The 17,174-nt window shown below is 33.0% G+C and overlaps 1 protein-coding gene across 3 annotated transcripts in view; it reads left to right on the top strand.

Annotated features, from left to right (window-relative positions):
- Window positions 1-17,174, top strand: part of ITSN1 (intersectin 1) — a 256,471-nt gene that overhangs the window by 80,933 nt on the left and 158,364 nt on the right. For all 3 annotated transcript variants that reach the window (XM_051984917.1, XM_051984914.1, XM_051984915.1), the window contains exons 8-14: window positions 188-288; window positions 4,943-5,006; window positions 7,749-7,886; window positions 9,873-9,988; window positions 14,000-14,262; window positions 15,498-15,647; window positions 16,193-16,333. In XM_051984917.1, the coding sequence (XP_051840877.1) occupies window positions 188-288; window positions 4,943-5,006; window positions 7,749-7,886; window positions 9,873-9,988; window positions 14,000-14,262; window positions 15,498-15,647; window positions 16,193-16,333 (973 nt within the window). The remainder of the gene's footprint in view (window positions 1-187; window positions 289-4,942; window positions 5,007-7,748; window positions 7,887-9,872; window positions 9,989-13,999; window positions 14,263-15,497; window positions 15,648-16,192; window positions 16,334-17,174) is intronic.

Below are 17,174 nucleotides of genomic sequence, written 5' to 3'. Positions count from 1 at the left end.
TTTGGAGTGAATTTGTTATGTCTATGCTAAAAGTGAATAGATCATCTTTTTTGTAAATAAGTATATTGAAATAGAAAATTATTCTAAGTGAAAACCAAAGTGCTCTTTAAAAACTTAAGCAAAGACAAATCATATACATAGACAATATCTTGCTACTAATTTTTATCTTTTAAAATTCTTCTTTTAGTGCCTCTCCTGTGGCAGAATGGGCTGTCCCTCAGTCATCAAGATTGAAATATAGGCAATTATTCAATAGCCATGACAAAACAATGAGTGGACATCTAACAGGTATTCAGATGGGTTAACATATGAAAATTAATTTTGAAAAATATGGTCTATTTTTAAATTTCATTCTTGGCTATATCATGGAAGTAATACATTTTTCTGTTTAAAAACTTTGAATAGAATTTTTTTAAAAAAAGACAATTTTGTTAGAGTACTTAGTTTGCCTATTCTACTATCTACTGAAATTGCCCAGACAATTTGCTTTAAAAATACCATAGTAGATTCTCTATGTGAAAACTCTATGTTTTGGAATTGAAGGAAGTTCGAATTATGATAATAATAACTATAGTATTTGTACAATAGATTTTACTTTTTTTAAAAAAGGTTTTGAAACCTTTGTTTAAATTTTCCAATTACTTTACATATATTAGCTATATTATTTTCATTTCAGGAGAATTCCATTACTAATCAGAATCCTTCTTAAAGTATACTATTAACATATTTTTAAAGTAAACTTTTTAACAGTTATAAAAAATGCTTAGAGAAAAATAAAATTTAATAATTGTGACATAAAATATGAAGGAAATAGATTTTTTAAAATGGAAAAAACAACATGATCACTGAAAAAGCATCAAATAACTGTTGAGTAAATTATAATATATGATTGTGATGGAATGCTGTTGTGCTATAAGAAATGACAAACAGGAATGGTTTCAGAAAAACATGGCAAGATTTATATGAGCTGAAGCAAAGTGAAGTGAACAGAACCAGGAAAACATTGTACACAGAAATATAATCAGACAACTTTATTTCACAATTCCCAAGGATTCATGATGGAAAAGATATAGACTTTCAGAGAGAGAACAGCTGAATTCTATTTTTTTTTTAAGTGTCCAAGGTCAGATTTGAACTCAAGTCCTCCTCATTTCAGGGCTGGTATTCTATCCACTGCACACCTTGCTACCCCAGCAGTTGAACTCTTCTAAATGCAGATTGAAATATATTTCCTCTCTCGTGATTTTTCTTGATTTTTTTTTTTTCCTTTCATAACTTGACTAATGTGGAAACATTTGCATAACTCTCTACGGATATAATGAATAGAGTATTTATTGACTTCTCAATGGGTGGCTAGAGGAAACAATTCCAAATGGGAAAATTTTTTTAAAAATTAGTCAGAGGTGAAATATTTTTTGAATACGGGATATGAAAGAACTTGGTAGCTTATGAAATCTACAAAGTAAGACAGAGGAAAAAAATCAAAAAAGAATATTTTGAACATGGACTGCTGGGTGAGCCCATGCTATTCATGGAAATAATGAAGGAAATTTAAGAGCATGATTTAAGGGAATGGTACTGAGCTCAGTTTTGGGATTGAAGCATATATAATACCCTACAGGTAGTTGGTGATTTGGTATAAAGTTCAGGAAGAAGATCAGGACCAAATATCCAGATTTGAGAGTCATCTGCCTAGAGATGATAGACAAAGCTATGAAAATGATTTACATATCAAAGACAAAAAGCGTAGAAAAAAAGAATCAAGGACAAAATCTTGAACTGAACAAGAAGGAGCCATGAGACAACTAGTAAAAAGCACTAAGGAGAACATAGGGTCTTAAAAAAGAAAAGGTATTCAAAAGCCTCCTGCTGAAGAGGATGCAGACTGAAAAAGGCCATTGGATTTGATGATTAAGACGAATTGAATAGGATTGCCACTGACATATTGTAAAATCAGAAAGAGACACATACATGTATTTTGCATTAGGAAAAAGAACATATAAGGAATAGCTAACAAAATCTGTAAAGTAATGATTCCTAAAGACAAATCTTATAAAACATGGTTTTTCCTTGTCAAAAATACTTTAAATTATTTTTAATAGTTAAGAAATAACTAAATATGCCTTTTATTGGATCATAAGATTTTAGATTGGGAGCCCTGTTAGAGATCACTCTGATAAAATATCTCAATTTAGAAATGGTAAAATTGAGGCTTCAGGCAGGGATTATATGATTTGTCTATGATCAACCAAAGATTAAGTGGTAGATTTCATATTTTAACATATATTCTTGGATTCTGTATCCTATCCTTTTTCAGTGACTCATGCTACTTTTCCATTTCTAAAAATTTATTTCCTTTATATTTAATATCACAATTAATCTTTTTTCTAATTATTTGCCACTACAATAAAAGCTGCTATAAATATTTTGTATATATAGTTGCATTTCTTTGATCTCTGTAGCAAACAGACCTAATATTGTATTGCTGCATCAAACAAATTTTTTTTGTTTTATAACCCTTTCAATACAATTCCAGTATATTCTCCAAAATCATTGGACCAGTCTATAATGGACTTCTAAGTGCTCTTCTTACTTTATTCCCCTTCCTGTTTATTCGTACTTATGCATACATTTGCTTTAGGGTGGGGGGTAAAAAACCTATAATTTTAGTCAATAGCTAAGGAGAGCCAGCAAATTTCTAAGAATTGAAATTCTTAAAACTATTTGAAAGCTGGCTGTTAACATTTACAAGTGCCCCTGCCCTACTGCTTCTGCACTCACCTGGTATGTGCTGGTTGCTTTTTTACCCAAGTCTTGATAACTGCAACTCAGCTGGATCTAGTATGTTCTTTTTATCAGCAGAGATTCCCTCACTATTCCCTGACTCAGAGGCCTGAGTCCCCACACTGTAAAGTAAAAGTTCCTGTGTCTGGGGCTGAGGCCACTTCCTGCTTCCCACTAGTTGTTTCAGTGGAACTATTTGGAAAGTGTTTATGCTTCACATAGGCCAACACTCCTTCCTAATATCTTTCTTCATATCTTCTGCTTATCCCAGGAATCACTGGTCTGGCCCAACTTCTATTTGTTTTTAATGGTTCTATTGTTTCCCTGAAAATACTTTTGTCTTATTTATGAGGAAATCTGGAAAGCTTGGAACTTTTTTACTTAGTCTGCTATCTTCCCAGAATCCCTTCTGGAATCCTCTCTGTTGAAGAGGTTATTGAAATTTTTCTATTACTTGGATTTTGGAGTGAAGGAATTAGGTATGTGAGAGATTGAAAGGATAGTAGTGTCTTCAACAGAAATAAATTGGGAATAGGGTTTTTGATACAAGGATAGTGAGTTGTTTTTTTTTTTTTTCACAAAATGAATTTGAGATATCTCTAGGAAATCTTGTTTGAAATACCTATTGATGGCAGTGGGATTTATAGATTTTTAAATCTGTAGAAAGATGATAATTAAAAGTTCGTTACTGATGAGGTCTCTTAAGAGAGAGAGAGAGAGAGAGAGAAAGCACAGGAAAAAAGCCTGGGAGATGAGAAGGAGCCAGCAAAGGCTTTTGGAGAAAAAATGATCAAGACAGCTAGGATAACCAGGAGTGAGTAGAATCATGAAAACTCAGAAGGGAGAAGAAAATACAGGAGGGTAGGATAAGCAACAGTGTAATATGAAGCAGACAGGTCAAAAAGAATGAGAATTGAGAAAAGACCATTAAATTCAGCAGTTAAGAGATCATTGACAACTTTGGAGAGAAAATTGTGTTCGCGATGAAGTTAAAAGCCAAATGATGATGAATTGAATTAAAGAAATGTAGAGACAACAAGTGGAGACATCTTTTTCTAGACTTTGTCTGAGAAATAGAGGTGAGAGGATGATAGCTTGAGCAAATGGTAGTGTCTCAGGAGGGTTTGCCTAGAGTGGGAGAATTGGGCATATTTGAAGGCAATGGTGAAGCAGGGAGGAAAGATTAGAGAGAGGGGATAATTGATTGGATACTGAGTTGGAAAAAATGAAAAAGAATGGCACCAGGAGCATATACATAAGCATTGTTCATGACAAGAAGTACCTCCTTAATGGGAAAAGAGGGGTCAGCATTAATATCAAATTTTGAGATGAAGAGAAAGGAAAAAGAAGAATGACCTCATTTTTCCCAATTAAAAAAAAAAAAAAACAGGGAGGTGATCAGCAGAGGGGATGTTGAGAGGGGGAAGTGTGAGAATCTTGATGAAAATAGAGAAAGATTCAAGAAGCTTCTATGGTACTGAAATAAGGAATCAATTAGGAATAGTGAGATCTACTAGCTGTAGTGAGAACTCAGTAGAACTGGGATAACACATTTATGTTGTACCTGTATTGCAGTATAGTTGTGTGATTTTTTTTTTCTATTTTTCAGCAGTAGGAATGAAGGAGACAGATAGCTGGGGTCTGGCAAGGGATGAATATTAATAGAACAAGAGGCAAAATAATTTGAGGAAGGAGGATAGTCTGGAGTCAATTTGGTTAATGCTAGGATTGTGATCGAAAAAAGAGAAAAGTGAGATCAGAGTTATAGTAATAGCTTGAGAAAATATTAAGGACTACATTGGAGGAATTAGAAGTCTTGATCAAGCTAAAAAGGAGAATGAGATATAAAGATGGATGGAATAATAGAAGATTATATTTACATAATGGAAATCCAGAGTTTTGATCAAAGAAGAGGGAGATTAAAATTTTAAATTCTAAACTTTGAAACTAATATTTAGTTCATTTTTCTTTGGTAGTCACATCTTCCATTTTACTGATAATCTGATTTTTGTTCTGTTTTCTAGTGTACATACCAAAATCATTATAATCTATTCAAATACACAAGTTTGAACAATATCAATATAGAGAGTGTTGATTTTTACTTTAAATGAATAACTATCGATTCTCGTCCTATTAACTTTTTCCTTGTATCTCTTAGGTCCCCAAGCAAGAACTATTCTTATGCAATCAAGTTTACCACAGACTCAGCTGGCTACAATATGGTAAGAAATCAGAAGTATTTTATATTAACTTTTTAAATTAGGTTTAGATATTAAGTGCTGGATTTCAAATACTGTTTTTGATTTCTTATGATTATCTTGTTTTTCAATTAAATGTTAACTAGTGAGATTTCACTATTAGGGATGATTGAAATATACAGTTGCTGTAGTAACCTGAACAAGGAAATAGAATCTTTTATGTGAACTTATGTGCTGAATAGGTTGTGTGTGTGTGTGTGTGTGTGTGTGTGTGTGTGTGTGTGTGTGTTTGTGTATGTGAGAGAGAGAGAGAGAGAGAAACATTAATTTGACATGTTCTTTTTTTCTCAAATTCTAGTCAATTGCTTCTTGATGGTATGAATGGTAAAAAAAAAAAACTAAAGACACCTGTTATTAATTACATTATAGCCATTGTATGCCTCAGAAGCCTGATTTTCTTATTTGCATACATGGTGACTTAGAGCTTGCCTTTGGAAACTACTAAAAGGCTAGGGCCCATCCAAGCTTTTTAAGGATGTGCTTTTAGAATTACATTATATCATTCTGGCCTCTACTACAAAATGATATAAGAATATTATAGACTCATTTTTCCACCAACTATATAATACGAGTTATGCAGTGAGGGCTTTGGCTTTCTTGCCTACTTACCTACCTTAGCTAAAGCAGTGCTAGTGTTGAAGCCTTAATTCATTTTGGAAGAGAAGACAAAGGCTTATCTTTTCATAAATGGTTCTGTCTCCCTTTAAAATTGGTGCCTGGGGACAAATTAGCTATAAAGTTTACATATAATAAAAACCTCATATGATTTTAAAATCAATTTAGGGTTTCTAAAGCAACTGAAGAGTAAAGGAAAATGTTCTTGATTTATGGCATGGAGATCATTCAGTTTCCCAATGTAGAATTCTCTTAGTCATGCATTAACATAAATCTAACATTAACTTTGCATCATTCTTCAGTTGTTTTTTCATGTAGACTCTTGTAATTCCTGTAGAAAATTAGCTTACTATAATAATCAATTTCTATTTGTTGTCATTGTAAAATTTCAGTTCTAAAAATTAATAAATGGTGGTAACATTATAAATATAATTTTACAGGATCCATAGTCTCATCATAATGCATCACCCTTCCAGTACAAGGAATTATTTTGTGTGATTCTTATGCATGTCCTCCCATATATAAATCCTCTATAGGAAGTCTGCTTGCGTATATCTTTCTCTTACGTCCCTCAATATTTCTGAGAAAGAACTTTGGCATAGTGAACAATATGCTGGACTGAGTATCTGGAGAGACTTGGAAGGATAAGCCATTCACTAATAGATAAGTGTCAAAAGATAAGTACAAACAGTTCTCAAAAGAAAACTTGGAAACTATTAATAACCATATGAAAGGATGCTCCAAGTCATCAATAATAAGAGAGATGCAAATCAGAACAATTCTGAGATTTTACTTTACAGCCAGGAAGCTAATGGCACTAATGACAAAAGACAGATAAAGTTTATATTGGTGTAGCTATAGGAAGATATGCTCTCATACTATTGGTGGAATATGAATGGGAATAACTGCTCTGTAAGGCAATTTGGTGCTATGCTAGCTTAAAAAAAAAGTAAATGAAATACCTTTACCATTTGTGACTCAGATCCCACTGCTTGGCATATACCTTAAAGATGCCAGAGGCAGAAGTGTCATATGTATACCAAAATATTCATAGCTATAAAAATACACTATCTTTCCTTCATTTTAGAAATGAGACTGTGAGCATATTTTGTCCGTAGTCAGACATGGTTTTTCCATTGGTAGTTTTGCTGAACTGTGTTTTGGTTGTTAAAACCCCTCATTGAACTTGGGGAGAGATTTTCTGAGATGAACAAGTTGAAATGTTTTAAAAATAAAATGAGGATGAAATAAAACTATATGTCTTCAATTATCTTCAGCTCTACACTATCTAAATCTATAATTTTGTGATTGTATGATCCTTCTGTTTTTAGAATTACAACAAAATTGAAAAAGGAGCTATATCAAGATTCATATGATTTTTAACTATAAATGTTAACTATTGATATACAATTTTTGAACTCTTTGTTCATGAATCAGCAAACTGATATGTTACTAGATGATTTGCACTATAACAATATATTCTTAGCGAAACTAGAAGATATAAAAGCATTGGACATTTGGACATTTCAAATTGAATATCCTAGGAATATCTTAAAGTAAACATTGAACTAAAATTGAACTCATGATATTTCCCCTTAAGTCTTCCCCATTCCCAAACTTCTCTATTTCTTTCAGAAGATCACATCTTTCCAGTCTTTCAGTTTTGGGATCTTATCCTACTTACTACACATATCCAAATAATTACTAAATCATGATGTTTTTACCTTCATGACATCTCTCAAATTCAGTCTCCTTTCCATTCATGTAGCTCCATTTCAGTTCAGACCTGATGAACTTTTGCCATGATTATTGCAATAGTTTTTTTACTTATTCTCCTTGCATCAAAGTCCCTCACCACTATAGTCCATCTAGTTTACTGCTTCCAAAATAAATTTTTGTAAACACAAATCCAATCATCTGACTTCCCTATTCTTCCAGCTCTAATGGCTTTTTTCAACAAAAATAGAAGCTCCTCTGTTTAGTTTTTAAAACTCTATATAACCTGTTTTCAAACTCTTTCTATGTTCCTTGGTTATTACTTCTCTTTTAATAAAAGATTATGAGGACATTTTTTGATGTTTTTTTCAATAGGAATCTTTCAGATATTGATCAAGATGGAAAATTAACAGCAGAAGAATTTATTCTGGCAATGCACCTAATTGATGTGGCTATGTCTGGCCAACCCTTACCACCAGTACTGCCTCCAGAATATATTCCTCCTTCATTTAGGTAAGAATAATGTGGCTCTCTTCCTGTGTTTCAAACTTTGCTACTTAAGAATATTTTAAAATAATTACTACTTTTAATGATGTTCTTAGTTCTCATCTTCCTTGACCTTTCTGAGAACTTTCTATACTGTCTGGAGTCTGCATGGAGTAGTGGACAGAGTCCTGCACTGAAAGTTAGTAAAGCACTGAGTGCAAATCCTAATTTAGACATTTACTAGACACTCTGAATGAACCCTATCATGTTATTGTGGGCCTTCTTCTCTTACTACAGTCTCTTTCTTTGATGATCTTATGATCTCCCACCATGCATCCCCCTTCCAAATCTTTCTTTTTCTTTGAATCAAGCCCTAATCTTCTCTGAACCCCAGCCTTCTCTTCATTCACACAAGACCCATCATAGATCAGACCTTCATCACCTCCCAGGTGAACCACTGTAATAGGTTCCTAACTGAGCTAGATGCATTTAGCCTCTTCTTTCTCTTATCCAGTTCCACAGAGCTGCCAAGTTTGATATTCCTAAATCACAGTCCTATCCATGTCACTCTTCTGTTTAAAAAGCTCTAATAGCTTCTTAGTGCTTCTAAGTTATAATAAAAACTTCTTTGTCATTTAAAGCCCTTCATAAGGTCCAAATTATCTTTCCAGACTGATTGGACATTAAAGGAGATAACATAGGAAAAGTATTTCATAAGTCTTAAAGCACCATGTGATAATAACTAGCACTTTTATAATGCTTTAAGGTTTGTAAAGCATTTTACATGTAATCTCATCTAATCCTTGCAAGAACTTTTGAAGGATAGTACTATTTGTATCCCCTATTTTACAGATGAGGAAACTAAAGCAGTAGAAGTATGTTAAATAAACATTTATTAACTATATAAATGCAAACTATTATCATCAATATTATATTGTCTTGTGGAAAGTAAATGAAAATTTATAATTCCTAGTTATTATAGAGCCTATATTAATCCATAGAATCTGGTTCTACAAAGTAACTTTGCTTTTTCATTGTAATTTTCTACTTTATTTCTTAGCAAAATATCTTGTGAAAAAATTTAGTAAATTACAAGAAACTCCTTACTGTTATTTGCTCTCCTTGCCCAAATTGGAGGTTTAATTCTTTTACTGCATTCATTGCATAAATTAGTGAAAAGAGTCAAATAAAAGACATTGAAAACAGAGACTCTGAAAACTGTCTGATTCTAATAATTCTTTTTGTGTGTCACTTTGAGAGTTAATATTTTGGTTTTTGAAAGTAACCTTTCCAAATATACTAAAAATAATCTTTTTCCTAAGATGTCTTTAGCCCTCTTCCTTATTAATGTCACATTGGTAATGTATCAAATAGTAATAAATACCAGTATATTGATAAAGCACTGGTTCAGTGTTTGTACTTTCATTTTCATTAATATACTAAACATCTTATGTAGGTCTTGAGCTGTAATTTGATAAATTTTGTGACTGATATATTTTTTTTCCCCCAATTGGGAAGTGAGTGGAGTAAATTTCACCAAAATTATCACTTTTCCTCAATTATGCATCATCATGCAGCTGATTGGTGTGAATGTCTGTAGTCATGAGAATTAAGTTCTAGTATCTAAGGCAGATTTTGATCTGATTCTGCCAATGATTATTTCAGGTTGTATAAATAATCTTTTTATTATGTGCTTCAATTTTCCAGTATTGGACTGGAAATAGGACTGATATCTACCTCCTTTTCTACAACCATCACTGAAAAAAGAAATATGTTGATCTTTGAGCTAAATCTGGAAGGAACTTAAAAGAATATCTAATCCAGTGGTTCTTCCCTTGAGCCTAGGATCCTTAACTTGTTTTTCCCCACCAATATTTTGATAACTCTGTTTCAGCATAATTGATGTCCTTGATGATCTTTTATATTTTACCATTTCATTGTTTAAAAAAAAAAAAGATAAGTTCATAATCTTGGAAAGAAATAATAATGGCTTTTTTTTTTTTTAACTTGCAGAAGGGTTCGCTCTGGCAGTGGCATATCTGTTATAAGCTCTGTATCAGTAGACCAAAGGTTACCAGAGGAACCAGTGTTAGAAGAGGAACAGCAACAGCTGGAAAAGAAATTACCTGGTGAGTTGTTGTTTATATTTTAACTGTGTTACATTATCTATAAAAGTATCTTTTGAAAGAAAAAGGAAAAGTTTTTTTTTTTTAATTGAGATTGGTAAAGAAGGAAAATTGGAATATGAAGGAAAAAAAATGAGAAATGTAAATATTAGTTATTTTGAAATGTTAATATACTAATCTCTTTTTACTTGTAGTTTATAGGTCTTAGGCTAAAACTTTATATTTACAATAGGATTAATAAAAAAGCTGAAGTAATAAGTAACCATGTAACAAGTGCCATATGTAGTCAATTAGTCAAATCAACAAGTATTTATTAAGATGTTTCAGGCATTATGCTACAAATAGAAGCAAAAAAAAATTTGCCATTACAGAACTATTATTAGAATAAGGGAAGCTAATATATATTAGTATATAAAGTGTAACTATATGGAACCAGTGTGGCAGTCTAGGAGAAAGACTTCCAAGGGTGTTATGGTAAGAATAAAATAGCATTTGATTGGTGTTATTCCTAAAATTATGATCTTAGGAGGATGTCATCAATGAGGCTATTTGGTACCCCAAAATTTCCCAGGGTGCCATTGTGGCAGGTTCAGAAAAGAAATGAAGTCTGGAGAAAGATTAGGTGAGACTGAGATAAAGCATGACTGAAATCATTCTTAATTAATGAGATTTATTCAACTATTGTTTTTTATTTCTAGAATGTATTATCATAGGCACTAGGGGGACATTCATGGATAGTTTGCAGTTCTTACCATAAAGAAGCTTATAATAGAAATAGGGTTAGTATGAATTATTTGGGCTGCCCTTAGCACGTCCTGTACTGATTTGGAAATCAAGAGGATAATTACCTTTCAGAGAATCTTTCATTAGTTTCCTATTGACCATGCAATAAAATACTTGTCATATTCAAGTATTCAAAACCTTCCAAGTTCTATCTCCATCCTTGTCTTTTCAAGATAAGATGATTGCTAGTTGGAAGGTACAAACCAGTTGAGGATTTTTTGAGAATTGGGAAGAAATGGGTATGTTTGTAGGTAGGAAATTGGATCCCTGTTTAGGGAAAGGGGGGGGGGTCAGTCTTCACAAGGAGAAGTGCCCCCCCCCCGCCCCTTCATATATGACAGAGGATAACTGAATGATATGAAATAAGAAGGCAAGGATAAGAGAGATCTTGGCAAAGAGCCACAATAATTAGGCAAAGTTTTCAGCTGAGAAGGAAGGAGAGGTATAAACATGGGATGTTTGAGAAGGAATGAGAAGGTTTAGAAACAAAATCTGCTATGGTGAAACTTGAGTTGATTAAGAATGTATAAAAGAATTGTCTTTTGTTGCAGTGAGGGCCCAGAGGTTATGCAATGTAAATTTGTAAAAGACCGGGTCATTTCATCTTAGTGATTTTCTCCAGCTTTGTTCAGTAGCATGTGAATAAGAATAAAAGTTGTAGATGCTATGGGCAATCCAAAGCTTGGGCTTGATGGGTAAATGGGCAATAAGATAAGTGAATACTAAAGAAAAGAAGAGAGCAATAGCTATAACAGCTTTATCAAAGAGTCACTATGAAGATAGGAAGAATGAAAGAGTTACTCATATTATATTGTATATATGCACCCATATTATAGATGATATCCTGGGAAAGAACTAAGGAACCAGAGGATTAAAAATCACAGTGAATATTTGCAGATACTATAATGAGATAAAGTGGAGGGAGAGGTAGAATAACAACAATGTCATTAGGAGTCAGCTCTCTGTGAGAACTAGAAGATGAAAGGAATGGGAAAGAAAATATTTAGGCTGCAATCAAGTTTGTTTTCTATAGAATGGATATTCCAGAATATAAAGTGGAAGGGGTTAAAAAAGAGAAAAGTTCTTCAAACTGAAGAATTTTCCATATATATTATTTGGTGAATGGAGTCCTCATTTTGATAAGAATTGCTAGAAAAACTGGAAAGTAGTTTGGCAAAACTTAGTTTTAAACCAAAAGCTATCTCATATAATAAGCTCAATATGGATATTTGCTCTGAATATAAAAAACACACTGTAAAAAAAAAATAGAAATAGCAGATACTTTTGTAACTATAGTTAGAGGGAGAAATATTAACCAAACAAGGGGAAACATCAGTTATAAAAGATAACATGATCTAATTTGATTGCAAGAAATTGAAAAGTTTCTCTACAAATAAAATCAACATAGCTAGCATAAAAAGGAAAGCTATTACATAGTATAAATGGAGGGTAATTTAAGGGAGAAGGCACTAGTGACTGTGGGAATAAGGAGGGCCTGGGAAAATCTTTTTGCAGAAGGTAAGGTTTGAGTTGAGTCTTGAAGGAGACCAGGAAAACAAGAGGAGAAACTGAGGAGGGAGAACATTTTAGGTGTGGGAGATGGAGAGTCATTGTCGAGAGAATCAGCAAGTAGGCCAGCATAGCATCATCATGGGGTATATATTGAGAAAAGTAAAGTATAAAAATATTGGTAAGGGAAGAAGTGGTTAGCTTATGAAGATCTTCAAAAGCCAAACAATTTTGAAATTGATGACTTTGGAGAGAGCAATTTCAGTTGAATAAGGTGGTTAGAAGGCAGTTTGTGGAGAGTTTAGATAAGAACCTAGTGTAGACAAATTTTTAAAGGAGTATAACCAAGAAAGGGAGGATAGATATAATATGGTAGCTAGTAGGGATGATCAGATAAAGTGAATTGATAAGGAGAGAGTGAAGATTAGAAGTGGGGAGGATAAATGGGCCAGTCTGCTGGTAAAGGAGGGAATGGCATTTAGAGTGCATTTTGAAGGCTCTGCCTTCAAAGGGAAGGGACAGCTTTTCATAGGAGAAGGGTAAAGGAAGAGTTTATGAAGGAAATGTCTGAGTGCTTGTGAGAAGAAGAAGGGAAAAGAGGAACTCTTGTCAAATGACTTCTGTTTTTGGTGAAGTATGAAATAAGGTTCTCAGCTGAATGGGGAGTTGAAGAAGAGAAGGGAGGGGACAAGTATTATTAAACACTAAGTTCTGTGTTAAGTGCTTATATGCAAAGCACGGCAGTGGTGTGTAGAGACTTAGAGAATAGATATAAATGTTTGGAAGAGCCACTGTAAGGATAGCAAATTCACTGGAGAAGTGTAAAAAATTGCTTAGGGAGTAGGAGGTAATAGAAGTTAGTGAAACTAAGAATCAGAGGTCTAAGGACTAGCACTATTACTATTACTAACCTTTTGGTTTAATATAAATCATTTAACCTTTTTGGTCCTTTTAGTTTTTTTTATCTGTAAAAGTAAAATTGAACCAGAAAATAGTAATAATAGCTAACATTTCTATCACATCTTAAGGTTTTGCAAAGTACTTTACATATATTATCTCATTTAATTTCACAACAGGCCTGTAAAGTAGATAACTACTATCATCCTTATTTTACAAATGGAGAAACTGAGACTGGGACTCAAATCACTTAAAGTAACTTTCATTGTTCTTCACTCATTTCAGTCATGTTTTACTCTTTGTAACCATACTTGAGATTTTCTTGGCAAAAATACTGGAGTAGTTTGCTATTTCCTTCTCCAGCTCAATTTACAAATGCTGAGTCACACAAGTACTAAGTGTTTGGGATTAGATTTGGACTCAGATCTTTCTAATTTCAGATCTGGCATTCTAATCACTCCACAACTTCACTGTCCATTACTGCCTAAGATCATATAATTAATGTCTGAGATAGGATTTGAATTAGATCTTCCCTGACTTCAAGTTCAGTACTCCATTACATCTGGATGTTTTAGAAGTAAATAGTTTATATCCTGTCTACATACTGAAGAACTTGTCAGATTTTGAATTTATAGTAAAACTCCAAAATATTTGAAGAAACTTTAGCTATAATGTCATGAATTACTTTTGTTAATTGGACATATGTTTTCATAGTTCAGATATATTTTGCATATTGCCAATTTAGTGAATTTTCCCTTCTTTACAATTGTATGCTAAATTAAAAACTAGAATTTCAAAATTATTTGGTTTTTTTTTCATTTAAAGTGACTTTTGAAGATAAAAAACGTGAAAATTTTGAACGAGGCAATCTAGAACTTGAAAAGAGAAGACAAGCTCTATTAGAACAGCAGCGTAAAGAACAGGAGCGCCTAGCACAGCTGGAACGGGCTGAGCAGGAAAGGAAAGAACGAGAACGTCAAGAACAAGAGCGAAAAAGGCAGGTAGAACTGGAAAAACAGCTGGAAAAACAGCGGGAACTGGAACGTCAGAGGGAAGAAGAGAGGAGGAAAGAAATTGAAAGACGTGAGGTAAGTGGCTGTTGAATTGCTCATCAATATTGCTTGATTTGTTTAGATAAAATAAAATTTACAGTAAAAAATTAAAAAATCCCAATGATTCTGATTCCAGCTTCTGGAGTCATAAAGCCAAAGTTTTTTCCTTGTTCTCATGATATTTCAGTACTTTGAAGATGAATTATTTTATTCACTGATAGTGAATAGTACTGCTTTATAACTTAGTAGGTGGTTTGCTGCTATAAACAAAAAGTATTCATTACATGGTCAATTTTCCAAAGGTCAGATTCATGAATGACAGTCTACAACTAGGGTCATATTCTAATTAGATAGGAGGACCTACCACAACTTGTACTTTCTGATATAGCATCTGTAAACCTACAATTATCTCTAAATTATAATGAGGCAACAGAGTAGCCAAAATGAAATAATCTTTTTTTTTTTTAATTTTATAATAACTTTTTATTGACAGAACCCATGCCAGGGTAATTTTTTTACAACATTATCCCTTGCACTCACTTCTGTTCCGATTTTTTTCCCTCCCTCCCTCCACCCCCTCCCCTAGATGGCAAGCAGTCCTATATATATTAAATATGTTGTAGTATATTCTAGATACAATATATGTTTGCAGAACCGAACAGTTCTCTTGTTGCACAGGGAGAATTAGATTCAGAAGGTAAAAATAACCCGGGAAGAAAAACAAAAATGCAAATAGTTTACATTCCAAAATGAAATAATCTTGAAAGTTTTGAGAGAAGGTAATTCAGTTAAAGGATTCCGAAATCCTTCAAACTTGTAATTAATTTAGTTTTTTAGACCAACAAAAATTAAGACCTAGTACAGCACAGAAGTTTTTCTTATTGTCAAGTACATCAGGAAGAAAAATATTGTATATCATATGCTCAGTATCAAATATATAAAGGTTATTACTGAGGCCTAAGCAAAATATAATGCCAATAACCTCTAATTATATACAAATAGAAATTTATTTGGTATTTTATATGTTTCACTTTTTAATAATAAAATAACATCACAGAAAACAAAACCTCTCTTTTCCTCCCTTATCTTCTTCCTGTTTTTCTTTTAACTCTGTTTTTCTTTTTCCCCCCATTCCTTCCTTTTATCCTCCCACATATCCTCCCTCTTTCTCCCTTCATCTTTTCCATTCTTTTTCTTTTTCCCATTCTCTCCCTCTGCCTCTCTGTTTCGGTCTGGTTCTCTATTTCTCTTCTCTTTTTCTTAAAACATAGGCTGCAAAAAGAGAACTTGAAAGACAACGACAACTTGAGTGGGAACGGAATCGGCGACAAGAATTATTGAATCAAAGAAACAAGGAGCAAGAAGACATAGTTGTTCTGAAAGCAAAGAAGAAGACATTGGAATTTGAATTAGAAGCTCTAGTAAGTGAAATTCTATGCTGCTTTGGTAATTATTCTGAGATGTAGTCTTGCAAGTGGTAGTGGAATTTGTATTGGTAAATTAAGTACTTCTGTAATCACCAAGTATTTATTGACTTAGCGCTGAGCTTCTTCTGTTCTAAATATGTTGTGTTCCTGGAAAAGTAAATATAGAATGTATATGAAATAAATACAAAATGATTTGGAAAAGGGCTGCAATAACAGTAAATTAGGAAGTACCTTTTGAAGGAGGTGATGCTCGCTTAGCTTGAAGGAAGCTAGGAATTCTAAAAGGTGATGGTCAGGAGAGAAACCCTTCTAATGGTAGGAAACAGTCTGGGCAGGAGCATGAAAGGCTATGCATGGGGAACTCAACTAAATCATTTTTAGATTGAAGTGTAGATTGCACTGAGAGAAAACTGTCTGTAATTAGTGACTTCGCCATTCTTTCTTGTGTGTTTTCTAGAATCATTAGATTTTCATGATTGTTATTCTAGAAATCTGAAATGTCTTATTATAATTCTGTCTTGCTATATCTTTTGTTGAAGAATGATAAAAAACATCAACTGGAAGGAAAACTTCAAGATATCAGGTGTCGATTAGCCATGCAAAGGCAAGAAATTGAAAGCACAAACAAATCCAGAGAACTTAGAATTGCTGAAATCACCCACCTGCAGCAACAATTACAGGTGAGGAACTATGCCTACTTAGAAACTGAATTGCATGACTTTCATTCAATATTTGGCCCCATCTGACCACTGAATACTTTATTTTTCAGAACCAGTTATGGTGAGTAAGTGTTGTGGTCCAGCAGTCATCAAATTCATATAGCTGATGTCTTAAATTTCACCTTAAAGGACGTCAGTTATTTGTAACCTGGAATATAGACCAAATCAATAAATACTTGGTGGCTAGTTGTTTGATTTTATCAACCATATAATATGGTTAAATAGATATAGATGTAGTATTTTCATAGTAGTTGTTATAATCCAGGAAACTGATAACATGATATCTTATGTTTTATGTCTATAGATAATAATCAAATCAAATATAATAATATATGTGAACTACTTTATAAACATTAAAGTATTAAATTATTATTATAATCCTAACTAAAATTTGAGTAGGACATCTAAATGAAATACCATATTTATATAGCTTTCTCCTATACTATTTCAGTATATTGTGGGACAATTGTACCTTGCTCTATTTAAATATTGTCATAAAGTATGGTCTCTTCTGGTGTTATTTAGATTGATAATACCCCACCATTATAAAGAATCCATATTTTGACTCTACAGATTCAGTTTAGGAACATCTAGTAGAGAGGAAAGAAAGCCAAGATTCTCTTGTGTTCTCGCTCTGATTTGGCAGGATAATGTTGATACTCATTTAGTGCTACTCTCCTACCCCTAAACCTTTCCTTATTCCTTTGATTCAAGGTTTACATCAGTCTCATGTTTAAAGCAAGTCAATCACATAAATGAACTTCAAGTTTCCTGTCTTTGAGGGTATCCTCATTCAAACTGA

The sequence above is a fragment of the Antechinus flavipes genome, chromosome 3 (genome assembly GCF_016432865.1).
Source record: "Antechinus flavipes isolate AdamAnt ecotype Samford, QLD, Australia chromosome 3, AdamAnt_v2, whole genome shotgun sequence".
Classification (NCBI taxonomy): Eukaryota; Metazoa; Chordata; class Mammalia; order Dasyuromorphia; family Dasyuridae; genus Antechinus; species Antechinus flavipes.
Note: the sequence above shows the minus strand (reverse complement) of the source record. Positions and strands in the feature narration are given on the sequence as shown.